Genomic DNA, 27,309 nt, shown 5'->3' with positions numbered 1-27,309 from the left:
AATTTCACTTGCCTTTAATGAAAGCTACAATCAAAATGGGAACTTAATTTTCACATCCTGATGAGTTTTCCTCCATTTTCTGCCTTTTCAGACATTGGTGAGATATCTGAAAGCGATTTGAGACTTTCACCAAGTTCCTTTGTAATGCCAGCCTTTAGACTCTAAAAAGTGGTTAAAACAAATGAGCCAGTTTTTTATTTATCTGTTTCTATAGACATTCCTGGAGTGCTGTTTGCATTTACTACAGTGTTTACAAACACGGGATTTTGTATGCTAGTGAGAGCGTGGTGCACAACTGTATGTGGTGATCTGACTGTTCTCACATTTGTTTACTCTAAATAGTCTTTATCTGATTAGTCCTGATCGCTCTGCTTTAGTACGAGGCCTGAATTTCAGAAATAAAGGAAAGACCTGTTAGCTGTGGGGGGTTTAGCTCATCTGCACTGTTTCTTCTATACCTTTGTATTACTCTGATTTCCAAAGGTAGGGATTTGTGAAGGATGCTTAGAACTCCTGAAGAGAAAAGGAGATTAGTTTGTAAATATAGTTCTTGAAGTTATTATTCTCTCTACCTTCATTTAACTTGCTCAGAGAATTAGGTAACATCTCATTAAGAAGGTTGAAAGGGAGGTGATAGCCGGTGTTCCTACATACATTTGTATTACTGAGCAGCAGGGAAGGAAGGTTAAATCTTGTAAAGATTTCTATTCTCTGCCTGAACAATGAGTGCAGTGGCCCAGTGATGGGATTCTGTTGAATGACAGCGTTATTCGTGATAGGGCTATGGTAATTGTGTGGTAAAATAGCATTATATTATTGGGCCAGGCTGATAATTATTAGCAAAAATACTGTAATATATGCAAAAACTCCCTATCTTTTATTCTCACATTCTTTAATTGGAAAAACTAAGATTAATAACAGCCATTGAATGATTACAGGATTGAGCTAGAAAATGAGAATGCTTCTGGGTAGCAAAAGGTATTTGAAGTTTAAAGTAAAAACTATGGTGGCTGGATATTGTATTTCATTGAACTGCCACTGGCGCTGATGAACTAGATGGTCCTTTTCTCTTCCTGAGTTCCTACGTCTCCATGCCAGACTATGGGATAAGAGGACACAGCAAGACAACGTTCTTTTCTATTGGAGAACAGGGTATTTTCAAATGAGAAGGTGGAACCAGGGACAAAAAAGCAGCAGTTTTATTCTACATTTCATTAAAGTTATAACCACTTCACAATGGTCAAAGAGAGATGCAATTTTTGTTCTTTGCAGGGAAAGAGACTTGAAAGTGGGAGGGCAGGTTTCCTTCATGGAAAAAAAAAAAAAGATGATAAAAATAAATCCAGCCAACGGTCTCATTTTCTTCAGTTTTCCAGCAATGCAAATGTTTTCACATAATTCTGTTGGTGATGCAGTGTCTAGACTTCTCAGATGGTTTAAAAAAAAAACACAAACAAACCCTGGCATTAATTCTGAGAATCCTAAAAAGCTAAGTCATTATCACTGTGCTATAGCTCATGCAGTGATATGAAACCACAAATAGTCACTGAAGACCAGACTCTGGAATCCTTGCTCATTTAAGACACATGGGTTAGCATTTACTCACATGACATCCCATTTAATCGCCCTTCAGCAGGCTGCTGTGGTGTAAATGCTTACCAGCATATGCTGGTACAAGACTTCTGCAGTTCGGCTCTCACCTAGGCTCTGTGCCTTCTCAGGAGCATGGAGGTTAATAAAATAAGGAAAGTGATCTTTGATTCTTGCAACAGATACATTTATCTAAAAACAAAGCGAAACACCAGAAAGCAGCATTTGCACGTTGATTTTATAAAAGGCCTCTTCTTTGACATATATTCCTTGCTCATTGCCCCTTGTCCTTAGTAAGCCTGCTAATTCTGAGTAAGTGTTGTTCAAGGTTTCCAAATCTACTGCAAACTTATACGTTAATGTCTCATTTTGTAAATTCTTTCTGATTTTCTTTATAGCAGGAAACTTAGTCAACGTTGATCAGGTTATCAACTGGTGTCACTCTGTAAAATCTCACAGTACTAATAGTGGCCAAGAGAGTTAACGTATATCCAGTAGCCGCCTTCTAATCACAGCTGTGTTATTTTATAGGCAACTAGGCCTATAAATAGAACTGTACTTTATGGTGGTTTCTTCTACTTTCTGTTAATGATGACCTTCAGAATTTAAACAAAGTGTGTGTCCAAAGTCTTCTGGCAGTGTGAATGAAATTGTTTGGTCTTGCAAGAGGCACTCACTCTTTCAAGCACTGTCTCAGTTGAAATTCAGTAACTAATAGGTGGTGTAAGAGGTGTTTGCTGTGTATCTCGGCGGTTAGGCACTCGCCTGACTCTGCATTAACCTGAGCCCAAGAAAGGCGGGCCAGAGGCTTACTGGGGCAAATGAATAAATGGACATTACCTGTGCCATAGTCTTGATGTAAAAGCTCCTGCAAATTCCCTGCAGGTCACTCAGCTCCACCTTTGACGGGTGAAATGTATTATCCTACTGCAACATGCTCCCTCACTCTGCCTGGTGCAGGCAGCTGTCTTCCTCCTGTTTTTTTCTTCCCAATGCCTGCCACCTTTATGGGTTTAGTGTTTGCTGCAGGCTTAGCAGGAATCTTGCTGGAGCCAGGCTGGGTTACCCCACTGTTCGCAGATCTGTAAGAACTGATGTTGCTCTCTGAATTAAACATGATCCTTCTCACAGTTTCATTTTGTCCCCTCAGCTGACCTCCTCATTGATTTGTTACCTCCGTTCATTTAACTCTTTGTAGTCACGGAGGGTAATATCTGAAAGGAAAGCAGAGGTGTAAGTGTATATTACTACTCTCTCATTTTCTAGCTATATATTTTTTCACATACTTAAGCAGTTTCAAAAAGGTAAAACCAAAAATCCCATTGGACAAGGTGTGAGTAGAATTGTTAATGTAGCATATAGGCTAAATTGGTGCCCTGGTAAGTGCAGTCTGAATTAAGCAGTCAGGCATTGTAAAGCATGCATTATATTTTAGTACTGCACATCCTCAGTGCTGAGAACATGCATTCTGTATACTGTATGAAGAAAATAATAGTTTACAAACAAATTAAAAGCATGGTGCCACCAGCAATATCTCTTTCTTCTTTCTGTAGTAGAAATTATCAGCTTTTAAAGGATCAGAGTGCCAAAAAAGCTTCCTTATACCCTCCAGATCCATCATCTGTTCCTGTAGAGTCACTATTCATTTTATTGCGAGACATAAGCAGCTTCTACTTTTAGACCCACAAAGCCTGTACAGTTGTGGAAGAATGAACAGTGTTTTCTTCTGCCTTGGACATACTTTGTTGAATGACCGATCACATTACAGCTCAAGAATCTTTAATCCTGATGGAAACATATGAAAAAGAAAGAATGGATTTGGATTTTTCAGATTCTCTCATTTCAGTGCTTACAATACTAATATTTAGTGGAATTAGCTGGGTACTGCTAAGCTGAGCATGTCAGTCATGCTGTTTCTCTTTCACACGTACATGTGGATAAAGAACTGTAGTGAGTGTGGTTCATGGAGAAAATAAATCTCAGTGACAGTCTTCTGACATAGATGTCTTCTTTGTTTACCATCTGCCTACTTCCAAGTTGTGTTAGTTTCCTTAGGTAGATGGGAAGCCATATGCAGACTATGTACATCTACAGGACCTGTGGTCCCCATGGAGCTGCATCACTACAGAGTCCCTCAGCTAAGGGATGTCCTCAGAGTAGAATCTTCATCCTGGGTGGTCCTGACCAGGGTAGTTATAAAATGTTTAACTTTTCTTCTGAATCTCACAATTCTTTCTGAAGCTCTTTTCCACCTCCCAGCGTGGGCAGCACTCACTCTGACACATCCAGAGCACACTGTTTTACAGAATAGCTAGGTGAAGTGTCTGGGGGACCCAGGGAGAGACACAGACTCCAGTGGGCTTAGTGTGTGCTGGGTATGGAAGCTACTGAAAAGCAGTGTTTAGGAAGCTTTCTGCTAACAACCAACTGTGAATATTCATGGCAAGAAATTCAACTCTTGCATTATCCAATGCCATTGATGTAAGTATTGACACTGACATTGCGCCTTAGCACTATGTAATCTTTAATGTATTTATTCTGTGAGATCAGAGAAGTAGGATTATGTAGTTCATGAAAGAAAGAAATACATGCAAACTTGATTGAGCTAATGTCAGTTATAACAAAAATTAATCTGTCCTCCTTTTTCATTATACTGTTAGTAAACAAACTAAAGCAGCTTCTCAGCGCTAGGCTTCCCATGGTGAAAACAGATCCAGCAGGGCAGACACTCCTGAATTCATGTGGTCTCAGCTGGGACTCCCTGTGCATGTGAGGGAACTTTAGACACTTAAGACCAATTGTGTATCTCTGAGAACTAAGCCGTAGTTGTCCTTTATAGTTCTGTAAAGTTTTTTACAGAAGCCTCAATGGATCCTTAAGTAAGAGTCTGGAGACTGAGAATCAGTTCCAAGCCCCAATAACATGTTTAATTGTCGACTTGGTTACTCTTTTCTGAAATGATGAGGTATCTTTACATTCATAAAAATAACTACATTAAATATGTTTGGATATTCATGAGAGCATAATGTGTACCTGTAATACAGACCAGTCTGCTGCTGCATGGTCAAGGGCCAGTTGTTAAGCAGCAGTACTCTGTAGGATTGAGCCTTGGCTAACTTCTACTAGGACCAAATTCTTTTCCACAAAAACTGTGACTTCATTTATGCCATTGGTGGAACTAATATTTGGCCCACATAATTTGTTTTAATTGTAGAGTTCTAAATGATTTAACCAAAAGATTGAACTACCATTACAGCGGACATTTAGACAAGCAGAATATGTTATATACAAGTGAGAAGTCACATTCCTACAGTTCTTCAGGGAGTCTGGCAAGTAACTAGACAGCTTTGGTCTCCAGCACTGTAAATCACCTGCTGTTTGTCTGAATTCAGTTAAAATTCATGCAAAAAAATTAAACTGGGAGAGTATAGGGAGGTGTGAGTGTCTGGAAAGACCAGGGCAAGCAAGGGTTGGCCAGGGCCACCAGTCACACTCAAGTCAACAGAACAGTTTCCCCTAGAGATTGTGTAGCAGTGAAGGAAGCAACGTGAAGTAGACTGGCAAGTAAGATCAGAATCTGCCTCAAGAGGAAAACAATAACAATAGAGGTAAGAAACTGCACGACTACCGAGAGCAGTGCTTGCAGAGTCAGCAAAGACACCAGTTAATTCCTGGACAGTTTCAATTGTTGTGCTACAGAACTCAATGCCAAAGAATTTTGCAAAAAGTGGAGTGGTCTGAATTGAAAGGCAGTTGAATAATTTGATATTTGTGTATTAAAACTCATGTGTGTTTGTGTGTAAGGCAAGAGAATGGCAGACAACTGCATCTTATAAGAGTCTGAGCGTTGATCTTCTGCTGGGTTCAAGGAAGAACTCAGAGGAAGTCCAAGTTGAATGAGGCCACTTTATTCTTTAAATTAACACTTTTAATTAAAATCTATATATATTTGTCCGAGTGAAGCTAGCCTGCGTAGGTGTTTAAAACCCTTGTGGGTCTTTGCAGAACTATAATAATGAGCGCTTCAGGTTGATGTTAAATATTGACACATTTAGAACAATGCTACACAGCAGATGTCGTCCCAACATGTGACGGCAACATTACAAAGCAGAATGAATGAAGCGGAAGCAGCTCTGGAACACCCTGCTGTAACATTCTCATTAGCTCCTAATCCGTAAGGCAGGAGAATAGCCCAACTGTACTGAGTACAATAGGGATAGTTGGCCTAATGTCTTTGGTGGGTTAGCATTCATAAAACAACTATTGAATTCAATTCTGTTTCTGAAGCACAAGGAAAAGGAGCTGCAGAAAAACATGGCCTGATGCACACAGACACTGGGGACACTCCCGTCTCTTTGCTCAAGTTAAGGAAAATGCTGTGAATTTTAGCAATAATATTGTAATGGTTTTCAACACAATATGCTACTCATATTGCAAGTATACATTCTATGTCACTTATGTTTCTCACTGATTTTTTTTTTCTATAGAAAACAATTTCATTTAAGTAGTTTTTTTTCTTTTACTTGAATGAAGACTTCAGAATTTAGCTGTGGGATTCTTAAATATGCCGTTCTCATTCCCTAAGGCCTTTCTCCAGCATTGCTGCAGAGTCTGCACCCCACTAGGCAATTTCATAATGCGTGTTTGTGACAGGCATATCAAGCCATCCAGTTAGTTTAGAATTGAGGTGAGAGAGTGCTTTAAATGTAAATTTTACTATAAACAGCAGAATAAAATCTTGCAAGCACTTCCTAGCTCTGCCAGGAAGCAAAGCTATATTTAACTCATTTTAAAATTCATCAAATACATTCTGGGCTGATTCAGATCTTCGGTGTGTCTTTGAAGATAACATGTAGTGGAAGTGTCATACAGTCAGTTGTGGGATCGGGCACATTCTGAGATTCTTGTCAGTGAAGACATGCAGTTAGGACTGGATTGTAGAAAGAAAAGCACATATAGATCTGACGACTTAATATTGATACTTTATTTGAAGATTTGAACAATATCTGTTGCATTCAGTTCAAGAGCTTTTTAAGAAGTGCTCTATATAAAGAGATTAGTGCCATACCAATGGCAAAATTCACGTGCACTCATGAATTTTAAAAAAGATTGTCTTGTAGTGCTTGGGAGAGACAGTATTTTAGAGAAGCTAATACACAGTGTTGCTATAATAATAATTTGCAGAAGTTTCAAAATGCATAGAAAAGATGCCTGGATATTAAGAATAAGCCGTAAGAATTTAGCTAGGGATTCTGTGTACAAAAGGAGAAACTCCCAGCTATATCTTCCTCTTCCTTTATTTTTCCTGTCTCCAATTGTACCTCCCTACAGCTTTGTATCCCTGTAAACCCAACTGCTGTTATTGATAGGGTTAAATATAGGCTGGAATAAACCTGTCAGATTTCATGCTTCATTTTTTGTAGGTGTCATTAGATAAGATCAATAAGACTCCAAAAGATTGTTTAGACTGTTTTTGTATCTGTAACCACTATATATACGCTGCTATCGTGTCTCTACTGGGTTTTTTGTAAGTACAAATAGGAGTCTTTCAATTTTATAAGCCATGTGAACAGTCTGAATCTATCAGCAAGATGTTTGCTATTGCCTATATTCAGATATGACCTGACTTTGAAGTTCAAGATTATGATTTTTAATAGCTAGGTAATTCCTACCATTGCCTGAAGTCCTTAATTAAAAGAAATAATAGGCTATACACTAACCAAAAAACTCTGATCAGGAAATTGAAACAGTGTCATGCTTCTAATACGGTTTTATGCGTCTTGATTGTGGTTTTCTAATGTTCATTTGCCTTTGATTTGTTCTAGTACATGACTGCTGCTGCACCTATGCAAGGGACCTACATTCCCCAGTACACTCCTGTGCCTCCAACAGCTGTCCCTATTGAAGTAAGTTTACCTCCATCCATGAAAGTAGAGTGAAGGGGTAGCAGAACTCTTATCTATTATGCCTCCTCGCACCTGTTGTTTGAAAGGGGCCTAAAGTTACTTTAGGGAATGGTGGCTGGAAGCTTCCAGCTTTCAAAATTAGGACTGCACATTGCTTTCTCTTTTTCTTTTCTTTCTTTCGTTTTCCTTCTTTTTTCTTTTCCCTCCCCCCCCTTTTTTTTATTATTTGCAAGGGCTCTTGTTTTGCATTTGTTTTGTTGTACAGCAGGACATGGAATAAAACATCAGTGATTATGACTATTTTTTCCCCATGTACTTGGGAGGGAGATGGGAAGAGACAGGAAAACAAACCCAGCAGGCAGACCACGAACCCAAAAGAGATTCCAAGAAGAGAAGATTGCAAGAGGGTTTGATGCGGTCCTTAGCAATATAGGTAATTGCTGAAACATTTAGCCACCAGAAAAAGTAATTGAGCAATGGAAACCTTCCTCTTGTATATACAGACGTGGAGGATGCTGCACTGACTGAGTGCTTTTCATCCTTGAGGAAGGATTCGCTCCCTCCCTCCTTGGGGCTGAGTCATGCTGATGACAGTCTAATGAGTAAGTATTTACTCAACCCTGTAGACCACAAGCTGCCGGGAGAGCGTCAGCTTGGCCTCCACTTCTGTGAAGCTTCATAAGGGCCGCTGAGCACAGCGAGAGGAGGGAGCCTTGGCATCCTCTTCCCTGTGTGCTTCTCTTTGGTGCTACCCTCTTTTATTAATAACTTCTCCCCTAGTCTGGGGTAATGCGAGGAGTGCCAGGATCTCTGTACTTCTGTCTTCAGCTGTGTGGACTTTGGAGTTTGTGCTATTACTACTCTGTGCTTTGAGGATGATGAGTTCGTGGTACTGTTGGCATGGCTCCACCAGCAGTCAAGTGGACTCATCCTGTTTTCTGCTGGTTCTTTGCAATTACTGAGATTCCCAAATGAGGTTCCACAGGAAAGGCTGCTGCTGTTCTGTCATACTGAGCGGGTCATGTTTTAGTCTTTTTTGCCTCGGGATAATTTTGCCCTAAACCTTGTTTGTTTACAAACGGGCCATGGGTGCCTTTTATCAATTGCCATTCTTAGGTATTAAACTGAGCAGATACAAATCCGAATTAAAAGGAGATGGTGGGATGGAGAGTGGCTCATACAGCAGTACTGGCTGTGTACTGTGCTGTCCAGTGCGAATGAGAAATTAATGCTTCCTGAGCCCTCCTACCCATCACCCACTGCTATATTCATGCCTGCTAAAGCAACATGATGTCATAATTATCTACTATGATAATCAAAATATTGCCTGAATATATAGCCTGTCTTGCTCTGATCCAGTGATGATGATTATTGTTAATGTTTATCTGTATTCATGTAGCATCATGAACCAGGACCCTACTATGCTGGATGCTCCACAAGCAGAGACCAAAAAATACAGTCTCTGCCCCAGAGAGCTTACAATCTCAAGATGAGATGGACAAAAGCAGAAGGATAAAGACAAGGAAGTAGACAAAAAAAGATAATACTGACAGTCTGTTAAGCAATAGATATGAAGAATTTCTGAAAAATGAAACTGACATTTTTAACAGATAATTTAAAATAAACTACCTGTTGTTTACACAGGCTTCAAATAAAAACAAAGCAAGTGCTTTGTGCTCCCTCTTCTGGCTCTGTTGTGTGCAATACAGTAATAAAGCATGTTCCCTGAAGAGACCTGCTAGTGTTATTCATGTGACCAACACACCAAGCATGAGAGCAAAGGAAAGAAAATATAGCTTACTTTGAAAGCATACAAAAATACTTAAAAATAATATTATTCAGACTATCTAAATAGGATAAGAAATAGTACATAATGTTAAATTCATACATATCATCTTTTGTGTGTTTACTTATCTATTTTTTTGCAAATGTATAAATAAAACAAAACTTCATTGGAGCTTTGACTTAACAGATAAAAGTTTTTAGTGTGAAGTAAATTTATTTTTGAAGGGAACATGCATAAAAGCAGTGTGTAGAAGAGTGCAGTATTTTTCTAGGGAGACTAAAATTCTGTTGGATATGTAGTAAAGCAGACAGCGGTGGGCCTAGATTCTGCCTTTATCGCATTGCAAATCAAACAAAATAAATGTGAACTCACTGTGAAGTTGGGGTAGGTAAGTGAAAATCAGAAGAGCCATACCTATGTTGTAAAAAAGACAAGAGGTAAAATCCAGACTCCACTGAAGTCAGAAGTTTTGCCTCTGGCTTTGAATGGGCAGGGAACTGCCCTCAAACGTGGACATGTTTTCCACTGCAGCCTGTGAGAGCAAAGTACTACAGGGGCTGGTATGCTAAGGAAGCTTCTTGTTGCTGGATTAGCTCTCTAAAACTGATGGAGTTTGTTGTGTTAGCATGTGGTTCTGCTATCTCAAACTCTCTCAACCTCTAGAGAAATACAGGAATGGTGAGCTGGTGCTGAGCTCTTTTATGTAAATCACTGCATTAAGTAAAATTAGTAAGTTTTTCATGTTCTCATTTGATTCCCTAGGGTGTTGTTGCTGATACTTCTCCACAGACAGTAGCATCTTCATCACAGGAAGCCAGTGGTCAACAGCAACAGATGACAGTGGAAACATCCAGTGAACATGCACCTGCATATTCTTACCAACAGTCTAAGTAAGTAGGCATACGCTTTGTAACCAGAAGGTTTTGTTTCTTGATTATAGCGGGCCAAATTCAGCTCCCCATTTCAGCAATATGAATTCTGAGTAGCTTTGTTAAGTTCAGATGAATTCTGGATATAGAGCAGTGTAATTAGCAAAAGGTTTTGGCTGATGGCCTCACCTTGGCAAAATGTCTTTGAGTTCCTGCCTGCAATTATATGCTCTCTAACTGTCTGCTGCTTTTCTGGACTCAGAAGGATCTCAACAACTGCGTTAGCAATCATCACACTGGGCTAAAGCAGCATCTGGCATCAGAGGTTAAAAAGAGGGCTTAAATTTTGCAGTGGTGAAAATATTGGCACAGTACACATGTAAAGGTTTCTTTCTGAAAGTGTAGCTAATGAAGCAGTATAAATTGCCCCAAGTTGGTATTTGTGATTGTGCAAAACTGGTGCCATACAGACACCGAGAGGGCAGCAACTGGAAATGGAAGAAGAAGTGATAAGAAAGGCATGGGGAGAAGCACTGCTCTGTCTTTCTCCTTGTCCTCTGCTCCCTTTGTTTGCTTCCCATGGAATACCTTGGAAAATTCCAAATTTATACACTGACAGCTGGATCTAGAACTCCTAAAGAGTCCCTTCATCTTCAGAATAATCCTCAAACACTTGTTCTCTTTGCCACAATAAAACTGGTCCTCATGAAAGGAAGGTTACTTAGCGACAGGGTACTCACCAGGACTGATCAGCGTTGGACAGATTCTAGGAAGGAGCCCAAACCAAGTCCTTTCTTAATACATGTATATTGAACACCAGCATCACTATGAAAAGAGAATTACACATTTTTTTTCTTGGGGAAGGAAGTAGACAAATAGCCAGACAAGAAATATGTTAGATGTATCAGTCAATGGATCATGACATAGTACTTATAGAGGCATAAGATATGAGCTGGTATAGGAAAGACTAGATTTATACCAATCTGTCAATTGCTTTACTTCATTTTTGACCTCTGGAAGTGGAAGATGCATTTATTTGTCTAACATGTGAGTAACAAATGGTTTCAGATCACACAATGTCCCTTTTTGACCGCCATAAAACATAAGACCTCACTATTTCTTATGTCATGCCCATATTTGTCTATATGTACATATTACAAAAGCAATTGATCACAAGCTTTTTGTTGATGCACCCAACTGGAGACACAGTCTATGCATGTGTATCTCTTCTAGCCATCAGTCTCTCTAGCACCTGTAAATAAATGATAATAAAATACTTACAGAATATAATGGGCAAAGAGAGAAATATATGTGACCGTACCGTCCTCTTGGCTTGTTTTGATGACTGTGTTCTGTAGGGGTTTGAATCTGACCATGCCTGTGTTCCAGTTCCCTTTCGCTTAAGTCTCAAAGCAGAAGAACTTAGGTTCAGAAGGCCTCATAAGGTAGCTGTGAGCGGCAGATTGTGGCATTTTTCCCACATAGGAGGAAACTACATTGCAATTCTTTATTGAAATGGGTGCTGTATTTCTTGCCAGTGTGGTGAATTCCCACCTTCTCTGAGAATGAGATCCCTCATCTTTCCTTGTCAGCTACTGCCTTTTTGCAATGATGGATACACTTCTAATGGCACTGGCATTTATATTCAGAGGAATTTCTTTCTTTTTTAGTCACACAGGCAGATCCACTACAGATTTTTTATTATGATTATTTCAGTATTTTTTTCTGAAATGTGCCCTCTGTTTATATCTGCCAGTTGCAGGCAGAAATGTGAAGTGTGGGAAGCTGTAGAACAAATCAAAATATATACCATCTCTGTCTTAAAAAAACAACTTCTGCCAGAATATTTCTGTAACCTTTAATATAAAACCAAGTGAAGTTATTTTGTAATTAAAATATAATTTTATTAATCTGCTCTTCGAAGGGCATGTTTATTAATAGCAAGCATCATGCCCAATATACAACAGCTGTTTTCAAAGCAAGATGAGAGGAAGTAATTAACATGACCGGACAATGATTTTGTCAGATATAGGCAAAGGAAAAGGCAGACACTATAAAATTATTTCATAGGAGCTGATCAGTCAGGAGAAAAGTTATAACAGTGTATTTCATTATATTTATTTTCTTTGCAACAATCATGAAATCGCAGGCAACGAACGAGAGGCAATGTACTCAGAATGAACTGGGTGGTATAAGGACTCTGTACTCTCTTTGTAAGTAAAAATAAACCACGAGACTTAAAATTTAAGTTCCACTTTTTTAATCAGCATACACATTCTTTTATTTAATATGCTGGCTGCTGTACTTGAGGATCCCACCCATAGATGTTCAGAAATGATAACTTCATGTCAAAAACCTGGCTACCTGTTGTGTAGCAATATAGGAGAAACAGCCCTTGGTTTCTGAGCAGAGGACTCTACTTTATGAGGAAATCACCTTAATTATTTTAGACCCATACTCCCTTTTTTCCTTGTAAATCTTTAATTTTGCACATAAAAGTGTGAAATCTATGAAGTGGAGATAAATGGAGATCCTTCCCCCTGAAAAGTGTACTCTCTTTCCTCTAAGCAAAACTCTGCTGGACGACATACTCTGATTTTAAATGTGGAAAGAATTACATTTTTCTGGAGCCTTTTGTAGGCAAACTCAATGCCAGGTTAGATTAGAGAGTGTGTGCTGTGACCCTTCGGTGGAATTGGTCTTTCACACATACGGTGGCCACTCGACCCAGAGGGGCAGTAAAACCTCAGGAGGTGAGCATCCAACCTGAGCACTCCTACCGGAAGTTATGCATAGAAAACCCTAAGAAAATAATTAATTCTTGCTTTCCACATAAATCTGTTGCTACATTCAAAATATTAATGTTCAGGCTTCACGCAATGAAAAAGTCCTTTGGTAAATTTAATATTTAAAATTGAAGTTAGTTTTACGTTTACCATCCCAGAGAAATGGTTCTGCGGCAAATGTTATGTCATCAACATTCTTCACAATTTAACTCCTAATATTAAAATTAATTTAAAACTAAGCAAGGCAAATGTGTTACTGCTTGCAAAAGGAAAGGTGCTGGATTTTCTTGTGTTGAACTTTGGTTGGAAAAGGATTTTTTCCATGCAAGTTTTGAGGACTGTAGGAAAAGCAATAGCTAACCCTTACTGATAGCCCTAGACATGAAACAGCATTTATACGTAGATTCTACGTCCCCCCAAAGATCTCATATAGTCATGCTAACATAGGTTTGATGTGACATATCTTTAAATGACATGAAACCTCAAAAACACAAAATGAGAGTTATCTTCTGTAAGAAAAAGGTTCATAGTTTAGCTTATTGTCTGTGCTAAATTTAGAAAGATTTTACAGTCTATGATCAAAAATTATATTTTTCTAATTAATATTATCTTGAATGTTTCTACTAAGTTCACCATAACTGGCTCATTAAGCAGACTGCTCCACAGGCTAACTGTTCTTGCCATGAGAAAATGTGTTCTTTTTAGCAAATTGGATGTATCCTTTTACTGTAATTTTATCCTTCGTTTTATTAGTAGTATCCAAAATAAATAGTGCCACTTATTATTATGAAAATATTCGCTCTCTTATTGTATTACTCTTGAAATACTTACACAGTGTTAAGCCACGTATTCATCTCATTTCAGTGTAGTTAAACTGCCCATTAAGCATAGCATTAACAAGAGTAAATTCATCTGCTTAGGATGTGTTAACGTACCCAAAGCAGGAGTTCCCTCTTTCTGCCTGACTATTTTCAGCTTAGTGGTGGTATCATATTTAAACAGCTGCAAAGTTAGTTTAGCTTGGATAACTTTTAAAGGGAATTGGGTGGAAAAAAAGGAGAGGAGCCTATTTCAAAGTTGTTTTGACTTAATGACCACTTTAATTCAATTGTTTTTACAGACAATAAACAGGACTGAAGAATGTCGGTCTGAAATCTTTGCCTTGAATGGAGAAACTTCACTGAACAAGAAGTTGGCTTCCAGTTTGCACAGGCGTCAAATGAATGCTTTTTTTTTCTACCTTTCCCAACGAAAACAAAACAGTGTTTTTATGTGCTGTGCAAATGGTTCCGTCATGTAGTCTGACAATTTTATTTTTGCTATAATTTTTTTTTTTTTTAACTAAAGGAAAAACCCAGAGGAAAAACGCTGGGTTGACATTTCATCTGGACGAACATTTGAATTCAGAATTTACCTGGAGGTGTAGCTAGATTTTTTTTTTTTAACAGAAAAACTGACGATGTCAAGAGGGAGCAAGTTGCGATGAAAACCAATTGTCTTCCTCAAAAATTAAGCTACTCTTTTTCTCGCATTTTATTTTTCTTCTTGTTTTAAATCTAGAGTGTTTTTTGGTTTTTCGTTTTTTGTTTTTTTAAAGAAATGTTTAGGTAAGGTTTATCTTGAATCTTAATTGCCTTAATTTTAAGGACGTCAAAGGCTCTCAAGGCAAGCTGTCAACGTCTTGTTAGAAAACCCGAGAATGAATTGAAACTGCTCACACCGGTGCTGGTGCAGAAGTTTAATAGACTGAGTTTTTGGGGTGAACAAAAAATAAACTGTACAGTTTAAAAGAAAATGATTTTCTTCTTTTGAAGAAAAGTTGATGATAAAGGAACTATGGCAACTGAAAGGATTGGAAAAATGCTGGGACTTTTATGAACTTTGTCTTAAGTGTTGACAGAAAAAAATTCTAGAAGGCTAAAGCATTTTACAGTAAAGTTATTGAATTGAGAAAAAAACTTGCTGCATTATAGAGAATGCAGGGTTTTTTTCTTGCAGAATGCAGATTTTTTTATTTACAAAGCGTGATCGCTAGCAAAAGCATTAGTGCTTTTTATCTGCAGTCTTTTTTATGAGCTTTAAGAAGTTTTTAGTCTGCTTTGCTTGTCACATTGCAAAAACCTAGCTTAAGAGCATTAAAAAAAAACTTAAGTAGATAGGAGCTTATGGTCAAAAAAGTGCAAAAAAAGCAATAGATAGAAGAAATTGTTGACAATTTCTGTAGTCTTTCCTAGTTGTGAACAAATGCAGCCTATGGATGGCCTATTTTATACCAAAGATGAAGTGACACCCTAACGCAGTCCAGAAGATAGAGGTTTTTTTCTTTTTTTATCTTTATTTGACCTACATGGCCGGACCAGTTCTTACTTTGTTGTTTGTTTAAACTATCTTCCACTGGTGTTTTACATACTGCATATGTTTATAGTGGAAATTTTGGAATAGTTGGTATTACAAGCTCGTTGATGGTGTGCTTTGGAGAACATCCCAAAGCAAGAGGGAGTGGGTTACCAACTAATCTGTCCACATGGGCTTTAATTTTGATGAGTTTTTCTGTTAAATTGCCTGATCTTTGGTATTTCTACTGAAACAACAGTCTTCCTTCTGAATTCCGACATACTACAGATTCATTTCTTCACCTCAGTCTTTGTCATCGTCCAGCATGCATAGCCACCTTAATTCTGCGTTTGTTTTTCAGTGATGCGTTTGAATTGCCAGATAGATGCAAGAGAAAGCAAACTTGATCTTTGTTCTCATTTTAGCTCTCCCATACAAGCAGAAATGTTGAAAATGACTTAGTATTGTCATGCAGGCAGGAAGTTAAAAATTATTCTTCTCTGCTATGATTTCTGTTGTCTTAAAATGTGGGCTGACAATCACTAATTAGTATGATTAGGCAAAAAAAGACACTAACTAAATTGAATCCACTGAAACCTGTTTTAGGAATGACAGTTATTTTCCATAGAGAAATCTCGATAATGGCCCTTACTTTTTCCAGACAAACGAAAAAGGTGAAAAGCAAGTCAAAAGATGATTTTTTTCCTTAAGGAGGCAGAAGAGAAGCAGCATTTAAATATATACATACATACACATATATCTATATGTAAAAATTAAACCAAACATTTTTAAACTTTCCTCCATCCAGAAGAGAGGGGAAGCTTCATCACATTTATTGTGGTGCATTAGAGACAGGGTATCCATTAAAAATAATGAAATTAAAACATATATATTGGATCAGTCTGATTCAGCTGCCCAATTCTAAAAAGAGATCTGTGTTTCCCTAACCTGACTTTTTTGGGGAAAAGAACACAATTATTTTTTTAAATTGATAAAACAAGATCGTATTTTTTAACATAGTAGGGGGGGGAGGGGGTTTCCCAAGTAAATGGCTGCTAGATATGCAACGTAGAAAAGAGAGAAATGGGAGTTCACGTGGTTCTTCACCATAGGAAGAGGGCCTGATTTTCAGAAGTGGTGAAACTTCTGCTTTCTCCAGAGTAGTTGTTGATATTCAACACTTCTGAAAACCAGATGATGCCAAAGTAAAAGAACAACAACATCCACAACATGTTTTCAATTCAGAAAAAAAAAAAAAAAAATCTCTTTCTGTTTCACATGCTGTCTCATTACTTGTTGCTTTTTGAGAGTGGCACTTGAATTTTGTCCTTGGATAAAGGTTCCCTCTTTCTTTGGAGGGCATATGAGGGGAAAAAATTGATCTAGCCTTATTTTCTTCCTTTCTACACGTACTCTCTTTCTGTCTCTCTCTGAATTCTTTGTACAAATAGAGATAACCCCAGGCGCAAGTCAGTTAAATATGAAATAAACACATTTGTTTCTGTGTTCGTTCTAATGTGACACACAAAAAGTCTCATTTACTATCAACAATGAGGCTACAAGGTAGCTACCATGTGGCTGATGAATATGCTGAGGTACCTTCTTGTTTCTATTGAGAACTCTGCTGCTTTATTTATACATTCAGAAACATTTTTCTTATTTTTTTCAGCAAACAAAGTTAAACAATCTCAGTGTTTTTTATTAAGCCAGACAGGCAACACAATATCACGATGCCTGTCACTTTAAAGTGCTTCGAGTGCATTCTGTATTAGTATTGTTCCCTTTTTTTCCCATGCTATAATGTTCAATAGTGTTTGAAATCAAAAGAAACAAAGCAAAGAAATAGAGGAAGAAGAAGAGGAAAGAAAATGGACCCCTTAAATACAATTGATCATCTTACTGATCCCCAAAAAACAGTGAACTGGTACTTCAAAGTCTATGAGTTATAAACAATGTGAGCCTTGAGTATAAACAGTCATAGATCATAAGGTAAGAAAAAAACTTATTTGGAATATACAAAATGCTCAGAAAGTGGTAACTTATTTGTAAAAGTTAAAGATGAGATAAAAGAGAACAGTGGAAGAGCAACATACTTGCTGCATGGGTGTTGTCATAGGACAGGAATACTTGGTGGCCTCTGAAATCTAAAACTGGTTTTCTTTATGTTCTGGCTAATAAGATTTTTTGAAAGGTTTATTATTATTATCTGTTTGAGTTTCTGTTTTCCTTTTTTTTTCTTTTTTTGAAGACCTGAATTTGTAAAGTCAATATCTATGCCTGTCTTATCAATTTAGCTTTAAATATCAGGAGAGTTCCTGAAAGGTTGCAGAAACAACTCTAGAAGTCTAAGGCAATGGTGCCTGGCCCAGAGGTCTAGAAGTAACATCGAATCCATAAGCTGAACTGTGTATGTACTTTCCATCACACCTGGATTCTTGTAAATAGTCAAATCTGGATGTTCAGGTTTGGTATTTTTGTTTTTACCTTAAAAGATAAATACAGAAGGGGTGTCAGAAAAATATGAATTATGGCTGGAAAATTCTGAATACCTGGGCTCGTCACTTAACATTGAGGAAAAAAATGATACAGTGGAACTGAAGAGAGTATTATATTTGCAGGTGCTGACCCGAGTGTAGATCAGGGCACTGAAAAGTCTCGCTGTTCCCAGTGAGATTGCTGAGGGACTCTTCTTCCTATCTGGCTCTACTGCTGGTTTTGTAAGCACTTTTCACCTGTGACAGTCAGGCCTCAAATTGTGAATGTCCTCTTATTGCCTTCCAGTGAAACAGACTCTTGAAACGTCCTTAGCTTGTGCTTACTTGTACAGTTCTGTTTACCAAGAGACTGCCTTGGTTGTGTTGGTCAAGAAATCCACTGTAATGCAGAATGAGGCATATTTGAGAGCAATTGCATCACATTGTATCATCTTCTGCTATGGATGCCTGCCCAACTGTGGAAGATAAAGGCTGGTGATTAGAGAAGTGAGGGCTTAAACTTTCAATGGGCAATGGGCTGAAGCATTCGAATGGATTTTTACTCAAGTAAAAATCAAATGAAGGGTATTATTTATGTATGTATGTGTACCAAAATTCAGCAAATTTGAGGAAGCCTGCATTGTAATAAAGTTTATTTTTAATATGTCATAGTATTTGGATCTATATTATGTTGTTTATGGTACTGAAGGATGAGACTGATACTAAGTGTTTAACAAATTGCCATGCTTCATGATTTTAAGGTTGATGGTGCTTCTCATGCCACTTCATTTTAATGCTGAGGTTGACATGAGCAAAACAGATTTAGGCAGACTCGCTGAACTCCACCTATAGCAAGAGTCATGCTAAAGAGTGATAATGTGCTTAAAGTAATGAATCAATCCATTTTTAGTGATGAAACCAAATGTGGTAGTTGAAGATAGTAATGTTTGATACACGCATGGTCAACATTTCCTTTCAAAACTTTATTTAACATGAAATTGGTCCGGATATAAAAGAAGTGCCCTAGGGTAAGGGATTTTCCTGGTCTTTCTCGGTAGCCCACATGAACTAAGAAAACAGTCACGGTGTGATGGAAATGCGAAACAGAAAACAACAAAAATGCTGACATTTGGTGTATTAGTCTTTTCTGTTTAATGACAATTGACTCTAGTGACGAAGATTCCTTTCATTTCTGATACACATACACACAATCATGCACGCACACTTTCTCAGAAGGGGGGCTGAGTGAGCAGCAGACTTCTCCTCTCCCTCAGTGGAGCAGATTTCTGGAATCTCAGCAAGCAGCGAAGATGCAGTGTAAGGAGAGTTATTTCCCCCTCAGAAAGAGCACCAACTTTTTCTATGTTGCTCCTGTCGCCCAAATAGGCTAGAGCGCTGTATGTACCCCAGAGGTTTATTCACCTTTGTGCCTCAAAGCAGGCAGAAGAGACCCTTTCTTCTCCCCTTTATTAACATGCTCTTTGTTAAAATTAAACAGAAAATTATGAGAGAAATGCTGTAAAAACAAAAAAATCCCAGTGTTGGTTTAGCTTTCCATGATGAGAAAAATTCTTGTGTTTATTTCAGTTGTTCAGTTCAGTTGTTAATTCCCCAACAGTGACAGCTGAGTTCTTTCACCTTAATGAAAATGTGTAATGAAGTGAAAAATATCAGCCTTTGACAGGTTCACAAATCCATTTTTCCTTGTAGGGCCAAAGCCTGCAAGGTGTAAGCACCTTCCAAGATCTGGATCTGTTGTCCTTAAGAAAGTATCTGCCCAACTTTAATTTTCTGCCTTTAAGTGTCTTTCTCTTGGATAATAATTTTATGAATTTGGTGAAATTTACAGTCAGTTATATTTTTAAAAGCCCAAAAATACAGCCTAGAGAAGAGGACATGATGTTTATGTAACTAAAGTATTATTAAATATGCTGTATTCCAGAGTGGAAGAAAATTCTACTATCTTTTGGAGGCAAAACAATTTTATGTAAAACCAGGAAGCGTACAGAATTCATATAGGAATTTTTAATTGTTTTCCTTTTTAAAGGAGAATGAACAGATTCTGTCTATAAGAAAAATCAAAGCAGCTTTGAAAGCAGATGAACTTCCTATCAAGAAAACATGCATCACACAAATGGGACAGAGGTTCTTTAAAGCCCTTACAGACCTCACTGTAGCCAAAATGTACAATACAGAACCTCTGTGATACATTAAATTATGAATCTTATTTATATGGGCATCTGTGTGCTGATGTCTCAGAATGTCTTTGAAAGATCTGTACTGCTATGATTTTTTTTTTTTTTTTTTTGATGTTTTCCATTTGTACCACAATCCTAAATAGCTGCCATTTTCCCACTCCTGGGGCTTTCTGTAGATCAGTGGATGTTAGGTTTAAACTTCTGTTTTCTTTGATGAAGCTTTCAATAAAAAAATAAAGAAAGAAAAGAGCTGGGTGACTCTGTGTTCTTGTGGCACCTTTCTGCAGAGGCTTCCCGAGGCCGTGGCTCTTGTGCTGAGCACAGAGGGAGCAGAAAGGCTTTGCAGCAAAGTCTGCCTCCTCCGCGTCTTCACCAAATGGAAGGAAAGAATTGGAGAGACAGGACAGCTCTGTTGCCCTGTCAGCAGCACAACCACCCACGTGTCAGGAGGTGAAATAAATACAGGAGAAAGTTTTTCTCACACCAAGACTGAGTGTTTAATACTAACAGGTATCTGCTGTCCAGGCGCTCAGCTGTGCACCTGCCAGAAGAACATTGCCTCTGATTCTGAGGCTTACTTTAAAGAGTGACTTCAGGGCAAAAGTTGCCACATGGAAGACAGGAACTCTTTATTTACAGAATAAGTGCAGCCTAAGCAGTGGTAGTGCAAGCCATACTTCATCTCGGAAGGGAACTGGAAAGTAAATTGCGTCCTCGGCCACATCTCGTGGGGAACGAGAAAGCTGTTTGGCGTGCTTCCCCATGGCTGCTTCAGTCAGCGGCTCTCGTGTTGCCATGTGCATTTCTTCCCACGAGGGCTGTTTCTGTGACGGAGGCGAGAGTGGGCTGGAAGTGTCCCGTAACTCTCCTCCCCAGCCAAGGAGCTTTATTCACAGGTTGGAAATCACTGAGTGCTCCTTTTTACCTACCAAGAACGTGGCTGTCTCCTTCAGCACTAAACATGTTTTGTGGGATTGCCTGCACAGCTTCCTTTTCAGTCTTTCTGCCCCATGAAATATCCATGGGTGAGCTTCTCGATCCTTTCAGCCTAATCAGGAAAGCCCAAAGAAATCTTTGGAAGATGGAGGAGTGGGAGGTGGAAGCACGTGAGAGGGTTTATTTCAACTGTACCTATGCTGAAACGTCCATTGCTGCTGTCCGTGATGATGGAGAGAGGAGGAAGGCAGGAGGCTGAAGCTACTGCCTGCCTGGCACTCCGAGTGGTAGCCGAGGAGCCTGGGAAGAGCAGCAGAAAGTGGGACGCTTCGTCCCACCAACACAAGTGGTGCCAAGGTGGTTTATAGCTGATGCTCTGGCATCAGATTCAGCTTCATCACTTCTAGGATTGCTCCATTTCCAAGATCATTGCACTTTGAATGCTACTAACGAGGACATCACTAACAACTGTGGCCTTAGTGGTTTTGGTTTTGTTGTCTGTCAATTGGCTGTCTGCGTGCATATGGAACCAGGCTAAGGGGGGTTTGCATCATCTTCCACAAAAGTGCAGGTAAGAAGGCTTTCTCCTCTCATCCTCTTGGTCCCACCATCAGTGTCAAAAAAAAAGTTAATTGGTAAATGATACAACTGTATTTAACACTAAGTCCCCTATCTATACTATAGAATTAAAATAATAAGGACAAATGGGCCTTTGTAATGTGTGATGTATGTTGCTTCCAGAGGCAGACAGTTGTGTTTATCAGTAGTCTGCATCTGGAATCGAAGTGCATGACTTCCATGTGGAGAAAGCCATGTGCTGTGATTGTCACTCCCCGAGATTTCAGGCAAAGCAAGAGGAAAAAGCCAAAACAACAGCTGGTGTAGAATAAACTGAGGATAATTCCACACTTAGCAGGTTTAAAGACATTTGTATTATTTTGGGTGACCAGAGATTGCAAATGAAGAGCAAGGTCTCAATGTGCCGCTAATGATCAGCAAACACAGAAGCAGAGGTTCAGGAGCAGACAGGACTGCAGCAGAAGTTACTGAAAGTGGCAAACACACCAAGACACAAATCTAAGTGTCTGCCTGACTGTTGGTAAACTTGCTGTAGCCTTTCTCTGTGCCTCAGCTCCTTGCCCCATTCTTGTCAGTCTGGTCTTCAGGAGAAGACTGTATGCTATGCAGAACTCTCCATTTGACTTAGCAGAGCACAAGCCACAGTGATAATTAATGGCTAGCAGAAGTGGTCCCGAGGCTGCACACAACGGGATGATTTTGCCAGGCAAATAGCAAGCCTGCCTGGCGGGGAGCGTGCTGCCCAGCACATCCAGACAGGCAGGCTGCAACAGCCCACTGCTGCACGCAAGGCAGTCGTGTTGATGGGAAGCAGGCAGGAGACATGCAGCTCTCCACTTCAGCCCTCCCAGAGCCTGTCAGTTCAGAGAAACACAGATATGGTCAGCAAGGTTTGTTTACCAATGTTACAACGTTCCTGAAAAAAATCCACTTTGGGGGAAAGATGCTGTGACCAAACCACTTCCTTCCTTTAAAAATTTGTACGTATAAACCTCTGCCAAAGGCATGCTCACTTTGTCAGCTTGCTTTGCACTGGTACATCACTGAACTTATTTGGAGGCACATAAATGATAACTAAATAATCTACTGGATATGTGCACTACTTTAAATGGAGGAATTGAAAGTTGATCTAGTTAAAATGATGTAGCTGTTTTTTAAAGTTGAACAGGCTTGCGTTTATAGTGTGGCTAGCTGAGGCCCTAAGCTCTGCTGCATGGAAATACTGCTGAAAAATAGAAGTGTCTGAGAAAAAGATAGAAAGCATGATTTACACCTATTATTTGACTTCTTTCACCATTTGTTACTGATCAATATATTCTCTATCTTGTGTGGAATTCAGCCGTTGCTACGCGGCCAACTGAAGATTGTGTAAGCTCCTTGAACATCATTCCTGTGGGATCTAATCCCACGTTTTTCACTCAGAAATCATTTCCTCCTTATTAACAGTTGTGCTACACCACACAGCAGCCCACTAGGATGCTCTCTTCCTCAGGTAGAGCAACTTCTACCCAGTGCCAATCTCATATGAAATACTCTGTAGTGGAACTGAGGCTCCTCTGAGCTTTCCACACATGATCTGATTATTTTCTAGTTAATCTTGGTGACAGACGAAGGAGGTGCTTGGCCACCATTGAATCCCTTTTTAGCACAGAGAGGGAGGCAGGAGCAGAGGAGTAGCAGATCTCATCCACTGATACCAAGACAGCAATCATTAGCTGGCGAATAGAAAGGAAGAAGTTGTTTGTTTGAAGAAGGTAAAGCAATAGGGAAATCAGAGTTCTTTAAAACTTCCCGCACTCTCTCTTTCTCTTGCTTGGGAGGCATGCACAGCCAGCCAACAGAATTAAAATTGTGTATGTGCGTTCTCAGGTGTGGTATGCGGCCACTGGCATAGCTAAACGTATGCGTGTCTTCCTGTTCATAGCCACTTGAACGCTCACCTGAGCCTTAACATCCACTGCACAGTGAACAGAACTGAGTAAGCCATCAGGAGAAGTGGAGATCTGATCCAATGCTTCCTTGCTGCGTTTGTGCTGCAAGTTCCAGCAGTGAACAGTTGCCTTCATAAGAAGCACCCCGACAGTCTGGCTTTCTTGCTGTAGAGGTGAGTCTTCCAGAGGCCCAGAAAGTTACCACTTTTAAAAAATAATTGTTTCATTTTTGCAGTGTCTCTTCCCTGTTTCTCAACTGTGTCTCTTCAGTATTATGTCCCGTGCATGCTTCCAAATGAGCAAATAAATATTTGTTAGAGTAACACACAGAGGCCCCAGTCTCCACTGGGTACCGTGCAAACACAGAAAAAAGACATGTTCTGCTAGGCTTATGAGGTGAAGGAAAAATGATCCGCTTAATCCACTAAGTGATTCATATTTCTGCTAGACCTTCAGACACAGCTCAGTACAGTGGGCTTCAGTGTTACTGGTTACTTTTCACAGCAATAGCTGGCTATAGCACGGAGTTTGAGGACTGCTTTCCAAAATCCATTTCCCTTTTCACATATTGATTGTACTATGAGGGCTTTGGGATGTAAACAGCTGTTTGCAGATGACAGTTTTTGGAGAATATCCAATTCTTTTTCTTCCAGAAGAAAACAGGCTCAGAAGAAACATCTACTGCTGTTTAGAAAAATACAGTTACCCAGTAGTTTCAGTCAGTGAAAGTGCTGCCACCAAAATCATCTTGAGGTACATGATTCACCCCTGTGCAGACCCGTATGGCTTGGATAAGATATTTCTTCAATCCAAAAAAACTTATGTTGGAGGCCTGACTGAACTTTAAATGGTGCTAAAGCTTTGAGCTTGCTCTGACTAGTGATGAATGTTGTCTACAGCAATGACTGAGATAGCATGCTCACGGCAGGGTTGTTTCTACTATGCAAGACAACTGAATTGTCTTTGTAGAAGAGGGCCTCACCTAAACATAACCTTGATGGGAACCTTTTTTCTTTAAGGACTTGTGCAGTGAGCTAGCCATAAAACTGTCCCTTCTTTTGTCTTACTTTTGCATTGGGGGCAGGGGTTGCATGGGAGGTGTTTTCTGCAAATGACATTTTCTCCTCGCTTTCCCTTTGAACATGACCGTTTCGGTGTTCACTGCATACTGGCAACAGTGTCTGTGCTCCTAATGAGGAATCTGCCCCCGCACAGAGGCGCGAGAGGTCCCTGGACAAAGAAGGATTCCTTCCACATCAAGGACTTCCCTGGGCTGCAGCAATAGTCCTTCCATTTGCAAGCCCTGGCTGCGTGAAATATGTTTATTACTGTAATATGTTTCAGCTCTTGTAGCCAGCTCCTCTTGACAGAAAGTACGAGAGAACAAGTCCTCCCTGTCCCCTCTCCACCAAAAAAAAAAAAGGTGTCAGAAACTTTCTCGAGCTGTGGTGACCCAGGATGAGGGAACTGCAAAAGCAAAAACCTCTGCTCTTCAGCTAAATTCTAGTTTATTATTATAACTTCCTTCTCCTCCCAATCCACTTCCAGCTCATTTATCTGTCCCATCCACATGTCTCATCCTGTCTGGCATGCAGAGTGTGAGCTTTCTGAGGTGATTTCCATTACTTGCCTACACAGCACGTAGGAGAAACCTTCAAAAAGTACCCAAGGCATGAGCGCCAAGCTATAACCACACTGGATTCTCTGCTGGGACTTCTTTGGTTATTTCTTCCCAAAGCATATTATTTTTTATTAGGCTTGGAAAGAATTCTCATTAAAAAATAGAATAGGGATCTGAGCATCAAAGCTCACTGTGGTAATGTCGACTGTTTACCTGAGAGCAGCAGTTCATCTGCTGAGTAGGAGTATTAAAGGCTGTAGCTAATTGGACAAAAAGGGGTGAAAACAGAGAAACTTCCCAAAAAGAAGAGGCAGGAAATGACCTTCCCTAACTCAGAAGAGACTTTGCAGGCTAGTGAGGCTCTGCCCCATTTTGCCTCTCCTTGGAGGAAGCTACAGTTTAGGAAGGTTGAGACAGACCGAGCATGAGCTGCCCTGGGGAATGAATTAGCAAATAATTTTGATTAAGTCTATGCACAGATAAAAGGGAAAGAACTGAAGCAGGATGGATGGCTGAGGTGCATGCAGGCTGTGAGGGAACAAGGGAACTTGAATGTCAGCAGGACATCAACACCTGGCCCAGAAAATTGTCTCTTCCTCACTGTGGCACAGACAAGCATTCACTGTACCAGTAACAAGGGCTTAGAAACATGGGATGAAAAATTTTACAGCAGGATTACTTTTCCCAGGAGTGATATCTACAGTGACCCAAAAGAAATGATTTACAAAATAAAGCCCCAGTCCCTTTCCTCCCTCAGCTACTCATTGCCTGCCCCTCACCCCTGGCAGACACAGCCAGACATTTCATCAGCACAGCAACACCGGACTGTAGACATTAGTAGAAATGCAGTGAGAGAGACTGCTGTGGCCCTGACTATTTCAAACTTGTTTCTCTTGACTTCCTTGGTATCATTCATATTTTAGGTTGTTGATTTTCTTTTCCAAGAAAGACAACATAGAGGTAACTGAATTTAAAATAAAGCTTAAAAAAAGAGCAAAACAAAACCATAAATTGAATTACTGTAGGGGGTAAGGTAGAACTGCACCCTGAAATGACTTACTTCCTAAATTAAAAAAGAAGAACTAAAAAAGAATTATACACTTTAAGATTCACATTTGTGTGATAAGTTTGTTTGCAGACTAAGGTTCTGAGCAGAGGCAAGAAAGATGGCTGCTTTTGGTCCTCTGCAAAGTTCTGCTTGCCTCTGCCCATTTATAAAATGCCATTTAAGAATGGCACTGTGCTGTGGATATCAATGTATGTACACATATATAAACAGACCCATGATAATTTTATGCGATAGGGTCTTTATGGAGCATTATCTTCAATCCTCTTTAAACCATAACCCATCCTCAGAACTCGAATGAAAAAGCAAACTGCACAGCCGACAACCTGTTTCTTTCTTCCTACAACACTTTCAGTAATAAAAACTGCTTGGTAGCAAGGCGTATGTGTACAACGTGCCTGTACATTTGATCTGCCTCACCGCATGCCAATGCGAACTGGGGCTTTTGTCGCTCTCATTTTTGATGGCTGCAGGTGCCATTTGGTGCAACAGACATAGCAGAGAGATGTGGTCTACGGAGAATAAAAAGTATGCAAGTTCAAGTCTCTAGACAAGAAAAATTATCTCTGTGCAGAGGTCAGAGAAGGACCTAAGTAGGGCTATCTTTTCACTGTAATGAGCAACAAAAAAAGTCTCGGTCCTCTCCCATAGCTTTACGTAAGAAGCCTCCGATCCACCTTTCCTTGCAATTGATTTCATTACTCCTTTTTGTCTGCACAGTAGCCCCCGCAGCACTGTCTCCACTTCCCACCAAATGCAGATCTGTTCAAAATACTTGGTGTTCCTATAGGGATTGAGCACTCAAAACGCGGAACGCCAGTAACAGCTGAGTGTGTGCTAGCAGAGCTTGGTCCAACAAGGCACGGTTCCACTCATGGCAGCTGGCTGCTCTAGTAAAACTCTCCTGGGGTCATGAAATAACTGACATGAAAGTGATGTTTGGAGCAAGAAACGGAACTCATTTTTCAAATGACATTAAAGAGGAAATCATTTTAGTGTCAGTTGATACTGCCCAGGCACATTTTCAGTAATTAAGGCTCAGAAAAAGCAATGGAAATACCTATGAAGTGTGTTAAGAATGAAGCCAGAAGCAACGTGTGAGAGGTGCCAGCCGAAGGAGTCCCTGCGCTGAAGGCTACACGTAAAGGGAAACCTTACGGAATTCAACCACAGAGGGAACAAGAGCAGCCCAGAAGAATCAAGCATGGAGGAGCCTAGATTATGCCTTTGAGT

General features: G+C 39.6%; 1 protein-coding gene across 4 annotated transcripts in view; it reads left to right on the top strand.

Annotated features, from left to right (window-relative positions):
* RBMS3 (RNA binding motif single stranded interacting protein 3) overlaps positions 1-10,176 on the top strand; it is a 711,100-nt gene extending 700,924 nt beyond the window's left edge. For all 4 annotated transcript variants that reach the window (XM_050891487.1, XM_050891490.1, XM_050891489.1 and 1 more), the window contains 2 exons: positions 7,416-7,496; positions 10,045-10,176. In XM_050891487.1, coding sequence (XP_050747444.1) covers positions 7,416-7,496; positions 10,045-10,176 — 213 coding nt within the window. The remainder of the gene's footprint in view (positions 1-7,415; positions 7,497-10,044) is intronic.
* The last annotated feature ends 17,133 nt before the right edge of the window (positions 10,177-27,309 follow it).

The sequence above is a fragment of the Gymnogyps californianus genome, chromosome 2, assembly GCF_018139145.2.
Source record: "Gymnogyps californianus isolate 813 chromosome 2, ASM1813914v2, whole genome shotgun sequence".
Classification (NCBI taxonomy): domain Eukaryota; kingdom Metazoa; phylum Chordata; class Aves; order Accipitriformes; family Cathartidae; genus Gymnogyps; species Gymnogyps californianus.
This window is presented reverse-complemented; position numbering and strand designations above follow the sequence as displayed.